This window comes from Propithecus coquereli, unplaced genomic scaffold (genome assembly GCF_000956105.1).
Source record: "Propithecus coquereli isolate 6110/MARCELLA unplaced genomic scaffold, Pcoq_1.0 Scaffold3, whole genome shotgun sequence".
NCBI classification, from domain to species: domain Eukaryota; kingdom Metazoa; phylum Chordata; class Mammalia; order Primates; family Indriidae; genus Propithecus; species Propithecus coquereli.
Window position 1 is genome coordinate 14638277 of NW_012148618.1, and position 12930 is coordinate 14651206.

At 46.7% G+C, this 12930-nt stretch overlaps 2 protein-coding genes across 4 annotated transcripts in view; one reads left to right on the forward strand and one right to left on the reverse strand.

The window, feature by feature from the left end:
- SERF2 (small EDRK-rich factor 2) overlaps window positions 1–9468 on the forward strand; it is a 16318-nt gene extending 6850 nt beyond the window's left edge. Inside the window, exons 1-3 of one of the 2 annotated variants that reach the window (XM_012649312.1) lie at window positions 7663–7849; window positions 8407–8515; window positions 9137–9468. In XM_012649312.1, the coding sequence (XP_012504766.1) occupies window positions 7705–7849; window positions 8407–8515; window positions 9137–9200 (318 nt within the window). In that variant the 5' untranslated portion in view covers window positions 7663–7704 and the 3' untranslated portion in view covers window positions 9201–9468. Of the gene's footprint in view, window positions 1–7662; window positions 7850–8406; window positions 8516–9136 lie in introns of those variants that run through there. The other variant, XM_012649313.1, reaches the window with a different exon arrangement.
- Window positions 9469–9515: 47 nt separating this feature from the next.
- Window positions 9516–12930, reverse strand: part of SERINC4 (serine incorporator 4) — a 10940-nt gene continuing 7525 nt past the window's right edge. The window contains exons 6-12 of one of the 2 annotated variants that reach the window (XM_012649308.1): window positions 12556–12767; window positions 12264–12359; window positions 12032–12158; window positions 11567–11639; window positions 11104–11152; window positions 10819–10972; window positions 9516–10644 (exon numbers count right to left, since the gene is read on the reverse strand). In XM_012649308.1, the coding sequence (XP_012504762.1) occupies window positions 10449–10644; window positions 10819–10972; window positions 11104–11152; window positions 11567–11639; window positions 12032–12158; window positions 12264–12359; window positions 12556–12767 (907 nt within the window). In that variant the 3' untranslated portion in view covers window positions 9516–10448. The remainder of the gene's footprint in view (window positions 10645–10818; window positions 10973–11103; window positions 11153–11566; window positions 11640–12031; window positions 12159–12263; window positions 12360–12555; window positions 12768–12930) is intronic. The other variant, XM_012649309.1, reaches the window with a different exon arrangement.

Here is a 12930-nt window from a genome sequence, read left to right on the forward strand (position 1 = left end):
GCTTCAACTTAAGGCTAGCTCTCTTCTAGGTCAAAGACTAGAGTGCCATGAGCAGTAGGGGCTATATGCTTCCTGTTCATGTTAGTGGGAGACAGTATTGTTGCTCCCCTAGCAATGGAACAAAAGTCCTTCCCTTTCGTCTGATCAGGCCAATTTAGATCACATGCTTACTCCTGAACCAATAACTCACCAGGTGAATACCGGGAAATAATTGGCTTAGGCCTGGGTCCCTAAACCAATTAATACTAAAAAGGATTAGTTTACTTTGATTGAATTAGCTATATAAGACCACCCTTAGAGTATAGGAAGGAGGGGAGAATGTCTTAAAACTGCAAAGCTCTTCTATGATAAAGGAGGATGAATGTTAGGGATTCAACTGCACTGCTAGAACCCTCTTCTGCTTTTCATGTAATTGGCTCTAGGTCTCAGTTTAAATGTTACCCCAGAAGTGGTTCTCTCCCATTATTAATGCTTACATTTTGTTTCTCTTAACACAAGTTGTAATTATATATTGATTGGTTTGTTTACTAACTTATGTATTGTCAGTCTTTTCCACTAAAGTGTTAATTTCACGAGGTCAGAGACCATGTCTGTTTTGTGTATCACCGCATACACAATGACTGGAATAATGTCTGGCACATAATGGTTATACACTTCATATTTAATGAAGAAATTAATGAACCCAAGAATAAGTAATATTTTCCTCTCTATGACCCCCTCATCCAATCTCTCACTGAATCTCTAAAATATATTTTGAAGCTGCTCACTTTTGCCATTTCTGCTGCCACCATCAGTTCAAGTGGCTATCTTGTTTTCCTTGATGTAATGGCCATCTTTTGCTTTATTTGTCTAGTATCTTCCTTGTTTTGGGATGCACTTCTTTCTTTGATAAACCTGTTCCTCCCCCATACTAATCACGTGATTCTGTTCTCATTATGTCCTGCCCCACACCTTCCTCCCCACCACAAGGGTAGGCACCTGATCCATCAGAACCCTGTCTTGGGGATTTTAAAAACTGAAAGTAAAGGAGAAGATTCAGCCCCTCTCTCATGGACAAGCTGTGAGATGCGAGGGCAGGTAGCCATTTCCTGTCACGTCAAGGAATCTGGATCTGAGAAAATAAAGCTAAGATAAGAGACATGGAAACACTCCATGCTCACTGGTTTCAGTTCTCCCTTCAGTCAGCCACATTGCAGCCTGTCCCCTAGTGTAGATGTCTAAGCGAACAAATTCCTGTTTTTGTCCAAATCAGTCTGAACTGAATTTCAGTTATCTGTTACCAAATAAGGCCTAGCATCCCCGGTGCCTGTGATAGCTGCCTGTCTGATCTCCCCATCTCCGTTCATCTGCTCTAATCCATTCTCCACCAGCAAAGTGATCTTTTTAAAACTTCCTGCTTATGAAGAGCACAGGCCCGGTTAGACTCCCAGCTCCACCCCTTATTGTCTGAGTTTCCTTGGGAGAGTTACTAACTCTGCCTGTGAGAAAGTTTCTAGATTGATAGGAGGGGGATATTGACACCTCAAAAGGTCATTGTAAGGCTCAAATAAGAAAAGTACACTGAATGTACCTAATAAGCACTTACCTACTGTTAGCTGGTCGTGGTATTAGCAGTAGTAACTTGAATCTTGTCACTGCTCTACCTACCTCTCTGACCTAATTTTACACTACCCTCCTCCTTAGGCATTACTGACTTGCCTATACCTACCCATTAACCTTGTGGCTCTTGATGGGATGACCTTAGGGAGCAGGGCCTGAGGGCCTTCACACATTCCCTCCTAAAATGTTCTACCTGCCCCTCCCTCCTTGGCCTGGCTAATTCTTCATCTTTTTGTCTCAGCTCAAATATCACTTCCTTCACCTACCTAATCAAAACAAAATCTACAGAGTCTGCAGGTATACTCCCTTCACAGAACCAGCAGTACTATTCAGTTACTTCATACCAGAACAGGTAGAATTGTTCACAGAGAGTCATCACTCAAATTACAGTGACATCTGTTTTCATGGATCAGTGCTTATGCTGTGAAATATTTGAATATCATCCTTGCATTGGACCTGTTATTTTCCCTTAAAGCAATTATCACAATCAATTTGCATATATACACACAGATATACATAAATATATGTATATTGGAGTGGAAGGAGAGGGAGAGAAAATGAGAGCGCTTTTTCCTCTTTATACTATACGCTCCACAAGTACAAATATATGTGTTTTGTTCATCATTGTATACCCAGTGCCTAATACAATACAATAATGTGTCATTTAATGATGGGGATACATTCTGTGAAATACATTGTTAGGTGATTTTGTCATTGTGTGAATATCATAGAGTACACTTACACAAACCTAGGTGGTATAGCCTACTACACACCTAGGCTTTATGCTATGGCCTATTGTATAGCATGTTACTGTATTCAGTACAGTAGCAGGCAATTGTAACACAATGGTATTTGTGTATCTAAACATATCCAAACAGAAAAGGTACAGAAAAAATATGGTATGAAAGATAAAACATGGTACACCTGTATAAGGCAGATCCATTAAATCTTATGGAACCACCATCGTATATGCAGTCCATCATTGACCATAACGTCATTATGTGGTACAGGATTGTAGCTGGCACATAGTTGGTGCACAATGAATATTTATTGAAAGAATGAGTGAATCTCTAATGACAACTCCTGGAAACATTAGGTGGAAACGTGGCAAACAGGCTGGGTTCTGACAGAATTGGAAATAGACTCTTGGGCATGGGGGCAGGGTGGCGCGGGTTGATAAGAGGAGACTGGTTATAGGACTGTTCTACTCTTTCACCCACCTGAGCTGTTGGAGTTGATAAAGAGGTAGCAGGTACCAAAGAGAACTTGTTTCCTCATCCTATACTATTTTACTCACCTCTCTAGTTGGCTCAGTTTTCCCCACTGGGCTAGTTCTGTGTTCTTTCTACTTGCATGCAAGTGTACCTACCCATATGGCTTGGCACCATTGGGAACCTGGGGGTGGGAAGCCAGATAGCCCAAATTCTTATAAATTGTGGTTAGACTGTTGCTGGTGATACCTGGTGGTCTACAGGCGATGTCTGCACCATTCAAGTCCAGTTTCCTCATCTTCCCACTTTATATCTGGGATCCCTAAATCCTCTGCCTCACCTCTTTCTCTGCTTCAGAGCTTTGAGTCCCTCATTGTCTCTAATTTATTCCTGAACTCTCAACTCTGTACTTGCCTGCTTATTTATTTATTTATGCAAGATAGGGTCTTGCTATATATATCACCCAGGCTGGTCTCAAACTCCTGGCCTCAAGTGATCCTCCCGTCTCAGCCTTCCAAGTAATAGGGAGTGCCACTGCATTGGCTATTTTTTTTTTAATTTTTTTTTTGCACTGGCTATTTTTCCTTTTATTTTTTAAGAGACAGGGTCTTGCTATGTTGCCCAGGCTTGTGCTGACCTTCAATGGAAGTGTTTTCTTTTTTGTTTTTCTTTTTTTGAGACAGAGTCTCGCTCTGTCAGCGGGGCTAGAGTGCCTTGGCGTTAGCCTAGCTCACAGCAACCTCAAACTCCTGGACTCAAGTGATCCTCCCACCTCGGCCTCCCAGAGTGCTAGGATTACAGGCGTGAGCCACCGAACCTGGCCGGTGGAGGTGTTTTCTTGCTCACCTCTGTCTGGAGTACATGCTACTCTCCATAATGGCTCTTTCCTGTCACCTCAGCCCATCCCACACTGAGTTCAACCTCCTTTTAAGCTTTAAGCTCCCTGCCTTCAAGGCCTGTATCCTACAGTTTTCCAGGGTCTCTCCTAATTCCTTCAGCTCAGCCTCCCATAGTTCAGAGATTTCAAACAGTTCAGTCTTTCCTTCTTCCTTCCCACAGTCCTTTAGGTCACTGAGAATTGGGACCCTGAATTTAGCATAGGTGTGGTGAAGCCACTGCTTGGGCAGAGTGGAGAAAAGAAAAACACCTCTGAATTTTCATCTTAACCGCCCACTCTCATACCACAATGGGGAGATGGAAAGGATAGAACCAGAAAGGACTGTTCTTTTCACTCTTTTTTTTTTTGAGACAGAGTCTTACTCTGTTGCTCGGGCTAGAGTGCCGTGGCGTCAGGCTAGCTCACAGCAACCTCAAACTCCTGGGCTCAAGCAATCCTTCTGCCTCAGCCTCCCGAGTAGCTGGGACTACAGGCATGCACCACCATGCCCAGCTAATTTTTTCTATATATTAGCTGCCTGGCTAACTTTTTTTCTATTTTTAGTAAAGATGGGGGTCTTGCTCTTGCTCAGGCTGATCTTGAACTCCTGAGCTCAAACCATCTGCCTGCCTTGGCCTCCCAGAATGCTAGGATTACAGGTGTGAGACACCGCACCTGGCCACACTCTAAGTCTTAATCTTCCTCAGAGGTCTATAAAAGAGTAGATTAGGCCGTGGGTGGAAAGTTGTATTATTTATTTATTGTTACATAACAAATAACAAAACTTAGTGGCTTAAAACAACAAATATTTATTATCTTACAATTTTTGTGGGTCAGGAATTCAGAAGAGGCTTATTGGGTTGTTCTGGTACAGGGTCTCTCATGAGGTTACAGTCACCTACGAACTTGACTGGGGCTGGAGGATCCACTTCCAAGATAACTCATGTGGCATCAGCAAGAAGCCATAGTTCTCCCGTGGCTGTTGACTAGAGTTCTCAGATCTTCATCACATGGGCCTCTCTCTCCTCGTGACATGGCAACTGGCTGTCCCAAGAGCCAGAGATCCAAGACAGAGAAAGCAAAGCAGAAGCCAAATGTCTTTTATGCTTTAGCATTAGAAGTGACATACCACTTCTGCCATATTCTATCGGTCACACAGACAAACCCTGAATAAGTGTGGGAGAGGGCTACACAACAGAGTGACTACCAGGAGGGAGGGATCATCAGGAGCCATCTTGAAGACTGGCTATCACAGAGGGGAAGAGAGATTTCGAAAAGGAAGAGGAAGTTTTAGGACTTGAAGAATGGTGATAGAGGAGACATTAACTGAATGCCTATTATGGGCCAAGCCCTTTTTATCAAGTTATCTTTTTTAATCCTTTCCACAACACTGAGATATTATTATATAATATATACACATATAAAATAGATATTATTTCCATTTTCCATATAAATAATTGAAACATGGAGAAATTAAGTGTCCAAAATCAAATTCAATAAGTAGCAGAGTCAGTATTTACACATTGTTATGTGTGTCAGCAATGCTGATCTAGTACATTTCATATGTACTAAAGGTTGGGTGCCACTGGTGATACGAAAAGTAATTTTAGGCCAGGCGCAGAGGCTCATGCCTGTAATCCTAATGCTTTGGGAGGCTAAGGCAGGAGTTCGAGACCAGCCTGAGCAAGAGCAACCCTGTCTCTACAAAAAATAGAAAAATTAGCTGGACATGGTGGCACATACCTATAGTCCCAGCTACTCGGGAGGCTGATAAAGGAGGATTGCTTCAGCCCAGGAGTTTGAGGTTGCAGTGAGCTATGATGGTGTCACTGCACTCCAGCCCAGGTGACAGAGCAAGGCCCTGTCTCCAAAAAAAAAAAGTGATTTTTAGTTAGTATAGAGATATAGCATTAAATAACATTGAAAATGAGAAAAATGCTTTTCAACACTCTGATTATGTCAAGAGAAAGTTTCAGTTTGGAAGACTTATGCCTTATTACCTCTCTAACACTTAATTTCTCTTTTTAAGAGAGGTCAGGTCCCAGACTCAGCACCTTTGAACAATGACATTATTTTTTATTTATTTATTTTTTATAGAGATGGGGTCTCGCTCTTGCTCAGAGCTGGTCTCTAAACTCCTGAGCTCAAACAATCCTCCCGCCTCGGCCTCCCAGAGTGCTAGGATTACAGGCGTGAGCCACTGTGCCCGGCCCTTTTTTTTTTAATTTTGAGACAGAGTCTCACTATGTTGACCGGGCTAGAGTGCCGTGGCATCAGCCTCACTCACAGCAACCTCAAACTCCTGGGCTCAAGCAATCCTACTGCCTCAGCCTCCCGGGTAGCTGGTACTACAGGCATGCGCCACCATGCCCGGCTAATTTTTTCTATATATATTTTTAGTTGTTCAGCTAATTTCTTTCTATTTTTTTAGTAGAGATGGGGTCTCGCTCTTGCTCAGGCTGGTCTCAAACTCCCACGCTCAAACAATCCTCCCACCTTGGCCTCCCAGAGTGCTAGGATTACAGGCATGAGCCACCATACCCAGCCAGAACAATGACATTATTTTGGTATAATTTAATAATCTCTTTAATTTCCTTGTATTTGATTAATTAATTAATCAATCATGTTTTTAGCATTGTCTCCCATGTTAGAGTGCAGTGGCCTAATCACAGCTCCCTATAACCTCAAATTCCTGGGCTCAGGTGATCCTCTTGCCTCAGCCTCCTGAGTAGCTGGAACTGCAGGCACAGGCCACTACGCCCAGCTAATTAAAAAAAAATTTTTTTTTTGTAGAGGGGGGCTCTTGCTATATTGCCCAGGCTGGTCTTGAACTCCACTTGAGCACAACTCCTGCCTTGGCCTCCCAAAGTGTTGGGATTACACAGACATGAGCTACCTCCTGGCCTTATTTTACAGCTACTTTCTGTGGGCAAGTGATACTGATTTTAAATTTACTATAGGAATATGAAGTTTGAGTTGTATCCTTTATTTAAGACTGGTACAAAATATTAACTAATAGACAGTAGTTCAAGTGATTCACGGGTATGGAAGAAATCGTGAGGACGGTCCTGACTGAGGTTTATTGCTTTCAATTAGCTCTATGTTGAGGAGGCAGCCAGTTTCAAGTTCCAGCCTCAACTTGGTTCTGCTATGAGCACTAGCTGGATAGAATCTCAAGTTTACAACCAATTTTTTCCTGTTATGTTTTCTAAGCATTTCTCCTTTATCCAGTGAATTCCTCAAGTCTGATGGGGAGTCTTGTAGACAGATTAACCGGACTGGGAATGGGAATGAGTTTAGTTTTAGCTTCTGGTTATATTCAACTATCTCTTACAAACTAAGGGTGCCTGGTGGGGATTGTACAATGGGAATATGTCCAGAGGATAAAATGGACATAGTATGTGCATTTCCTAATCTCAGCTCCTGATCCAACTCCACAGTCTGTGAAATTTGGAGTCCTTCAACACTTCCAAGCTACTGCATCTTCACATTCAAAGTTTCTGTGGGGAAATGAGCAGTACCAGATTTTTAGAACATACCGGATGTGGCTGCGATTTTCTGTATTCGAGGGGCTTGGAAGGGGACAAGGTTGGCAGGCGTTTCTCAAGCTGCATTTGTACATGATTTTACGGGAGCTGTGAACACCTCGCATCCAAATAAACAGCTGGGGGACGTCCTAAGTAACAGGGCCAAGTTTAATCGAAGAGTCCTGATAACACAGAACTGACTGAACCCCCTCCCTCCATTCCCCCGCGTGCCTTCAGGGAGAGTTTGTCAGCACCCCAAACTGTCCCCGCATGAGGTCACTCTGCCCGGTCACGTGCTAGAGCCCGCGGGACTGCCACATCGCCAACCGCACCCCTCCACCCCCACCCAGCCCACGTGACCCGTCCTAGTTTCTCCCTGCCTGGCCCAACGCCTCGCTGGGGAAGCCCCGCCCCACGCTACGCGCTCCGCCTGCGAACCTCCGCCCCGGCTCGAGCGGGGCCTGCGGCGGCACGTGCTTCCTTTTGCCCAATGGGGGTCGGCGCCCGGGCGCGAAGGGGCGGGGAGGAAAGGGTCGACTTCGTTTCGTTGAGAGAAGGGGGCGGGGCCTGCAACGTCGGACAGAACGAGGGAACGCAACGGAGGCAGGCCGGAGCCGCTGCCGTCGCCATGACCCGTGAGCACCTAGACCCCTTCCTCATGTCCTTTTCTTTCCGTTTATCCTATGCCCGACCTCCAAATCGCCGGCCTGGACCTCCCCTTAGCTTCCAGAGCGAGGCCTTTCTCTGGGACCGCTCCGTAGCCACCCTTACACTCTCAGCCCGGAAATCAAGCCCTTTGCCTACTGCCACTTCACGAGCCCCCCCACCTCTTCCCCGTAAGGCATAGGCCCTCCCCGACCTTCCGCGGTGTGAGAAACCCTGCGCCCCTGTGATAGGCCCAGAGCCCCAACTTCACAATCCAGCCCATTCCCTACAGAGACCCAAACCGTTCACACACTTCCCAACACCTGTCTGGGCCCCCACGCCGCCCCAGAACTCAAAACATGCCTGCTGCTGGCTCTTCGGGAACGTTTTCCCTCCACCTGCAATTTGACCTGGCCCGTGGCAGCTTCGCTTCCTGCCCTCCCTCCCCCAAGCAGCCTGGTTCCCAGCTGTCCGGGGTTGGGGAGAAGGGTCGCTGGTGTGTGGCCAGAGCGGCCCCCAGGTCTCACCTTTTACCTTCTTTTCTTAGGCGGTAACCAGCGTGAGCTCGCCCGCCAGAAGAATATGAAAAAGCAGAGCGACTCGGTTAAGGGAAAACGCCGAGATGACGGGCTTTCTGCTGCCGCCCGCAAGCAGAGGTAGCCCCAGGGAGGGGAAGGGATGGGATGACCTGGGTTAGACCAAGGGTTGTAGTAGGAAAGAGAGCTACCTCAGGGCTTGAATCTGGATGAGTGTGAGGGGCAGAGTGCGTTGCTACCTCTAGGGTTTTATTTCCTCCACACCCTCCAGATTGTTAGTTTACAGCATTACAGGAAGAGACTGGGATGGGTGCCTGCCCTCAGTCTGATTTCTGAGTGCCCCTGGGTCTGACCTTAAGGGCAAGGGCAGGGAGCTTCATATTTCAAATACAGTTGTGGTTATGACAGCCCAGTACTTTGGCCCTCCTTGCTGTTCGGTTCTCCTCCCTTCTCCCAACCTTCTCACTAGCGTTGCTGGGTGTGGTACTACTCAGCACAGAATAGAGAGCCTTGGGCCTGTGTGGCCAGACTTCTGACCCCTTGGGCAACAGCCAGATGGAGACTGATTGCCTTTTGAGCCTCAGCTCTCTTCCTCTTGTTCTCCTAGGGTGGGAAAACAGCAGCCACACGCTGAACTTTGTCCCATCCATTTCCATCTTATCCTTTGTGCCCTTCATCCCCCTGCATCTTGTCCTTTTTGCCCTCTGGTACCTCCCAGTGCCCCATCATCTCTACCCCCAGGGACTCGGAGATCATGCAGCAGAAGCAGAAAAAGGCAAACGAGAAGAAGGAGGAACCCAAGTAGCTTTGTGGCTTCGTGTCCAACCCTCTTGCCTGTGTGCCTGGAGCCAGTCCCACCATGCTCGCGTTTCCTCCTGTAGTGCTCACAGGTCCCAGCACCGATGGCATTCCCTTTGCCCTGAGTCTGCAGCGGGTCCCTTTTGTGCTTCCTTCCCCTCAGGTAGCCTCTCTCCCCCTGGGCCACTCCTGGGGGTGAGGGGGTTACCCCTTCCCAGTGTTTTTTATTCCTGTGGGGCTCACCCCAAAGTATTAAAAGTAGCTTTGTAATTCCTTGAGCGCCTGGTCTGACTGGGGATTTGGGGGGATGGGGATGGAGGAATGACTGCCCTTTCCCACCAAAAGGGGAGAGCTCTTCAGACTCCTGAGAGATTGTGGATATGTAGACTTAGTAAGTGAATCATCACAGAAGAAGCCTTTATTATACAATGACAACCAGACAAGTACTCCAGATATGTGGTAGAGGAATCCTCTGAGAACCATAGAGACTTCTTTTCTGTGATTTTTGTTCTCCATCCAGACTTTGAACACCATCCCACGGATGGAGTTGAGGGCCTAAGAGGGAAGGCTCCAAGACCTAAGTTTGTGCCTCTCTTCCTCATTCTTCCTCAGTTTGTTCGTCTGCTTGAAAGTTGAAAAAATCCTGCTTACCGACTTCCTGTGGTCAGCTGCTCTCAAGTGTTCACATTCTCTTCTGTCATTCCTCATGGAATGAGGGTAGTTTTTGTCTTCCCACTTCCCTTGACCTCAGGATCAGGATTAAAACCTGTGGTAGCCTCTGTGCTCCTCCTTTCTTCCTATGCCCTGGTTTGTTCTGTGGTTCTGGGCTTCTTACATGCCTGTGCCCAGGGCTGAACTGCTTATTTTCTTTTTATCTCCAAGGGCACAGCCAAGTCTTCGGTCCCTATTGGACTTTCCCTGCCCCCACCTCCAGCTCAAGCACCAGGAAAGGACTGGTGGCCACACTGTCTGCTGGGATCAGCAGTGATTCCTGAGCTGCTGATTTGTGAGTTAGGCTCTTGAGCTGGGATGAAAACATAATGGTTGCTCCAGTGAGTCAGATCCTCTGCCCAGGGCAGTTTATGACCACATCTTCCAATTCAGACTTAGTATTGACTTCAGCCTGAAGGGAGAAAACTCCCCATTGTTCCTTGAGGTACTGAGCTGGGCTGGACAACTCCCCTGAGCCAAAACTAGGAGTACAACCTCAGGGAAACCCCAGTTTCTTAAAAGGACCTACACTGGAGGCTGTTTCTTATCTGGCAATACTGATGCGATGGCAGTGCCCCCTGAACATAGGGGGCTGGGGGTTCTGGGTAGGGGACCAACAGAATGGTGCCAGTAGCAGCCCCAGGTAGAGGAGTACACAGGCCCAGCAGGAGGCAACCTTGACCCAGAAGGTAGCCCAGCTACCCTTTGTGAAGGTCTTTTCCAGTTCTGCTCCTTCATAGCTGTGGAACCAAAGGCTCTAGTTAGATAACCTGCAGGGCCTTAACTTTTAGACCTATCCTACCTTCCCATGAAAGATTATGGAAGATTCATTTGGTCTGGAATGGCCTTGAATTGTTCTTTCCCTAAAATATGTATGTTTTCAGGAGAGTATCTCAGGCCCACCTCCATCCTACCTGAACCAGTTGGTAAGGGTAACCATGACGTAGAGTGAGGCAAGGAAAAAGACGAAGTGGAAGGTAGAATAGCTGTAGGAAAGATGCTGGGCTTGCACTGGAGGAGCTGGAGGGGTCTCTTGGTCAACTGGCCTGGCAGCTCCAGTCCTTTGCCCTGGAGAGATGGAAGGTCTGCTAAGAGCAGTGCTGCTGAAACACCTCTTTCCTCCTCCCCCAGCTACTCGAGGGTTCTTTGGCACTCCATAGAGATGTACCAATTGTTAGGGCTCCTCATGTGACACTCACCTTCCTCTGCCTCCACTGTTTCAGGGCAGCAGAAACAGAGTGAGGGCTTCTGCAAAACAGAAGGCAGCATGTTTCGGAATGGCTTTAAAAGGTGAGGGTGTTAATCTAGGAAACTCCCCCTGAAAAGACGTCATGTAAAAAGTGGAGGCACACCTGGGTTCAAATTCTAACTCCAGCATATAACTGACTATGCGAACTTTGGTAAGATGTTTAATCTCTTGTGCCTCGATTTCTCCATTTGTAAAATGGAGCAAATACCTACCTCACAGGGTTGTTGTGAGGATTAAATTAAACAAGATAATGTATGTAAAGTATCTAGCACAGTGCCTAGCACATTGTGGGTACTCAATAAAGGTAACAGCAGCTAGAATCTGAGCATTCTGGGTGGAGGTTGGTAGGGTGTGTGTGTGTCTGTGCGTTGGGGGCAGAGGGGTGTTGGGGATATTGAGCTCTCAATGCTTACCTGGAATTCATAGCTGTAAACCTTGACAATCCACAGGGGTCCAAATACCTCAGCCAGGTAGGAAGCCTCATTGCTGAGAAAGAAGAGAGTTCTCAGGTTGCTCTAGTCAAATAATAGGTACTGTTTGAAGGCATTTACTGCTAGTTGATCCATATTGGTAACGCCCAGGAGGGTTATTGTGTTCCCTGTGCCCCTTTCCACCAAAGATTTAGAATTCTATTCATGTGAGGGACCTAAAATCTTGGCATATATTTTAAATTCTCAAGTCATTTCCCCCACCCCCTTCATCTCATACAGATCATCTGACAAAGTGCTATTCTTAGTGTCCCTGTTTGTGGGGAGCTTTTCTCACTCTAGTATTGCTTCAAAGTTTAAACCATGGTCCCAGACATTCTCTTGATCGTCCCTCTCTGTCCTGGTCATCCTCCCTCCTCTCACACTTCTCCCCTTGACACCTTTACGCACCAAGCAAAAAGTACACAAGCATACATGATGCCAGCACTCAACACTGCTATTGAGGTATCTGGTGTTTGGGGTTCCATTTTACTCAGGCCAGGCAGGCACAGGGTGTGATTCTGTCCTTGAAGGATTACTGGGAAGGGGCAACAGAAGAGTATGGTGTTAAGAACAATGAGCTGGGTATTTGGCAAGAGCAAAAAGGGTCTTAAGCATGGGTAGTCCAGGTATTATCCCTTACCTCTCTCTGGAGGACGGCTGGACAGCGCAGAGAAAGTCAGATACATGACATAGCAGCTGATGACAGAGGCTTGTAGAAGGCCAGAGCGAGGTTGCTCTGGGGAGAAAGGGGTATTATTGCTTTAGTCTACAGGGTGGTAATTTCCTCCACTCCTGCTCCCACCTGCACTTTTGTCTCCCTATCCCTTGTGGGAAGGAGAGATTCTTTTATCAGATAATTGAGATTAGGGAGGCTAATGAAATTTGCTATACTACAGGCCCCAAATCTGGAATGTTTTAGGGCATGTACCCACTGAGGCGGATGCAAGGAGCGATGGAGAGGAAGGAGAGGAGGCCACAGAAGCAAAGGTGAAGACTAATCAGCATCTTGTTGAGCAGGCAGCCAGCGGGGTGCGTGTAGTGTTGGAAGAGGAGCGCAGCTCCCACACCTGCCATGCTGTAGAATCCTAGGGTGGCCAGCAGCACGGCTAGGAACCAGCTGCAGTCTTGGGCTGCACCTGTCAGCCTAAGGGTGGGAGGTGGGCAATGGCTTGGAGCTCCAACTCTTTTTTACCCATTGTCAACTATCAATCATTCCCCTTCTCCCAGAACGCTTGTATGACTCCCGTCCCAGTTGGCCCACACAGTCATCACACTCTTGAGCTTTTTTTTTTTTTTTTTTTTTTTTT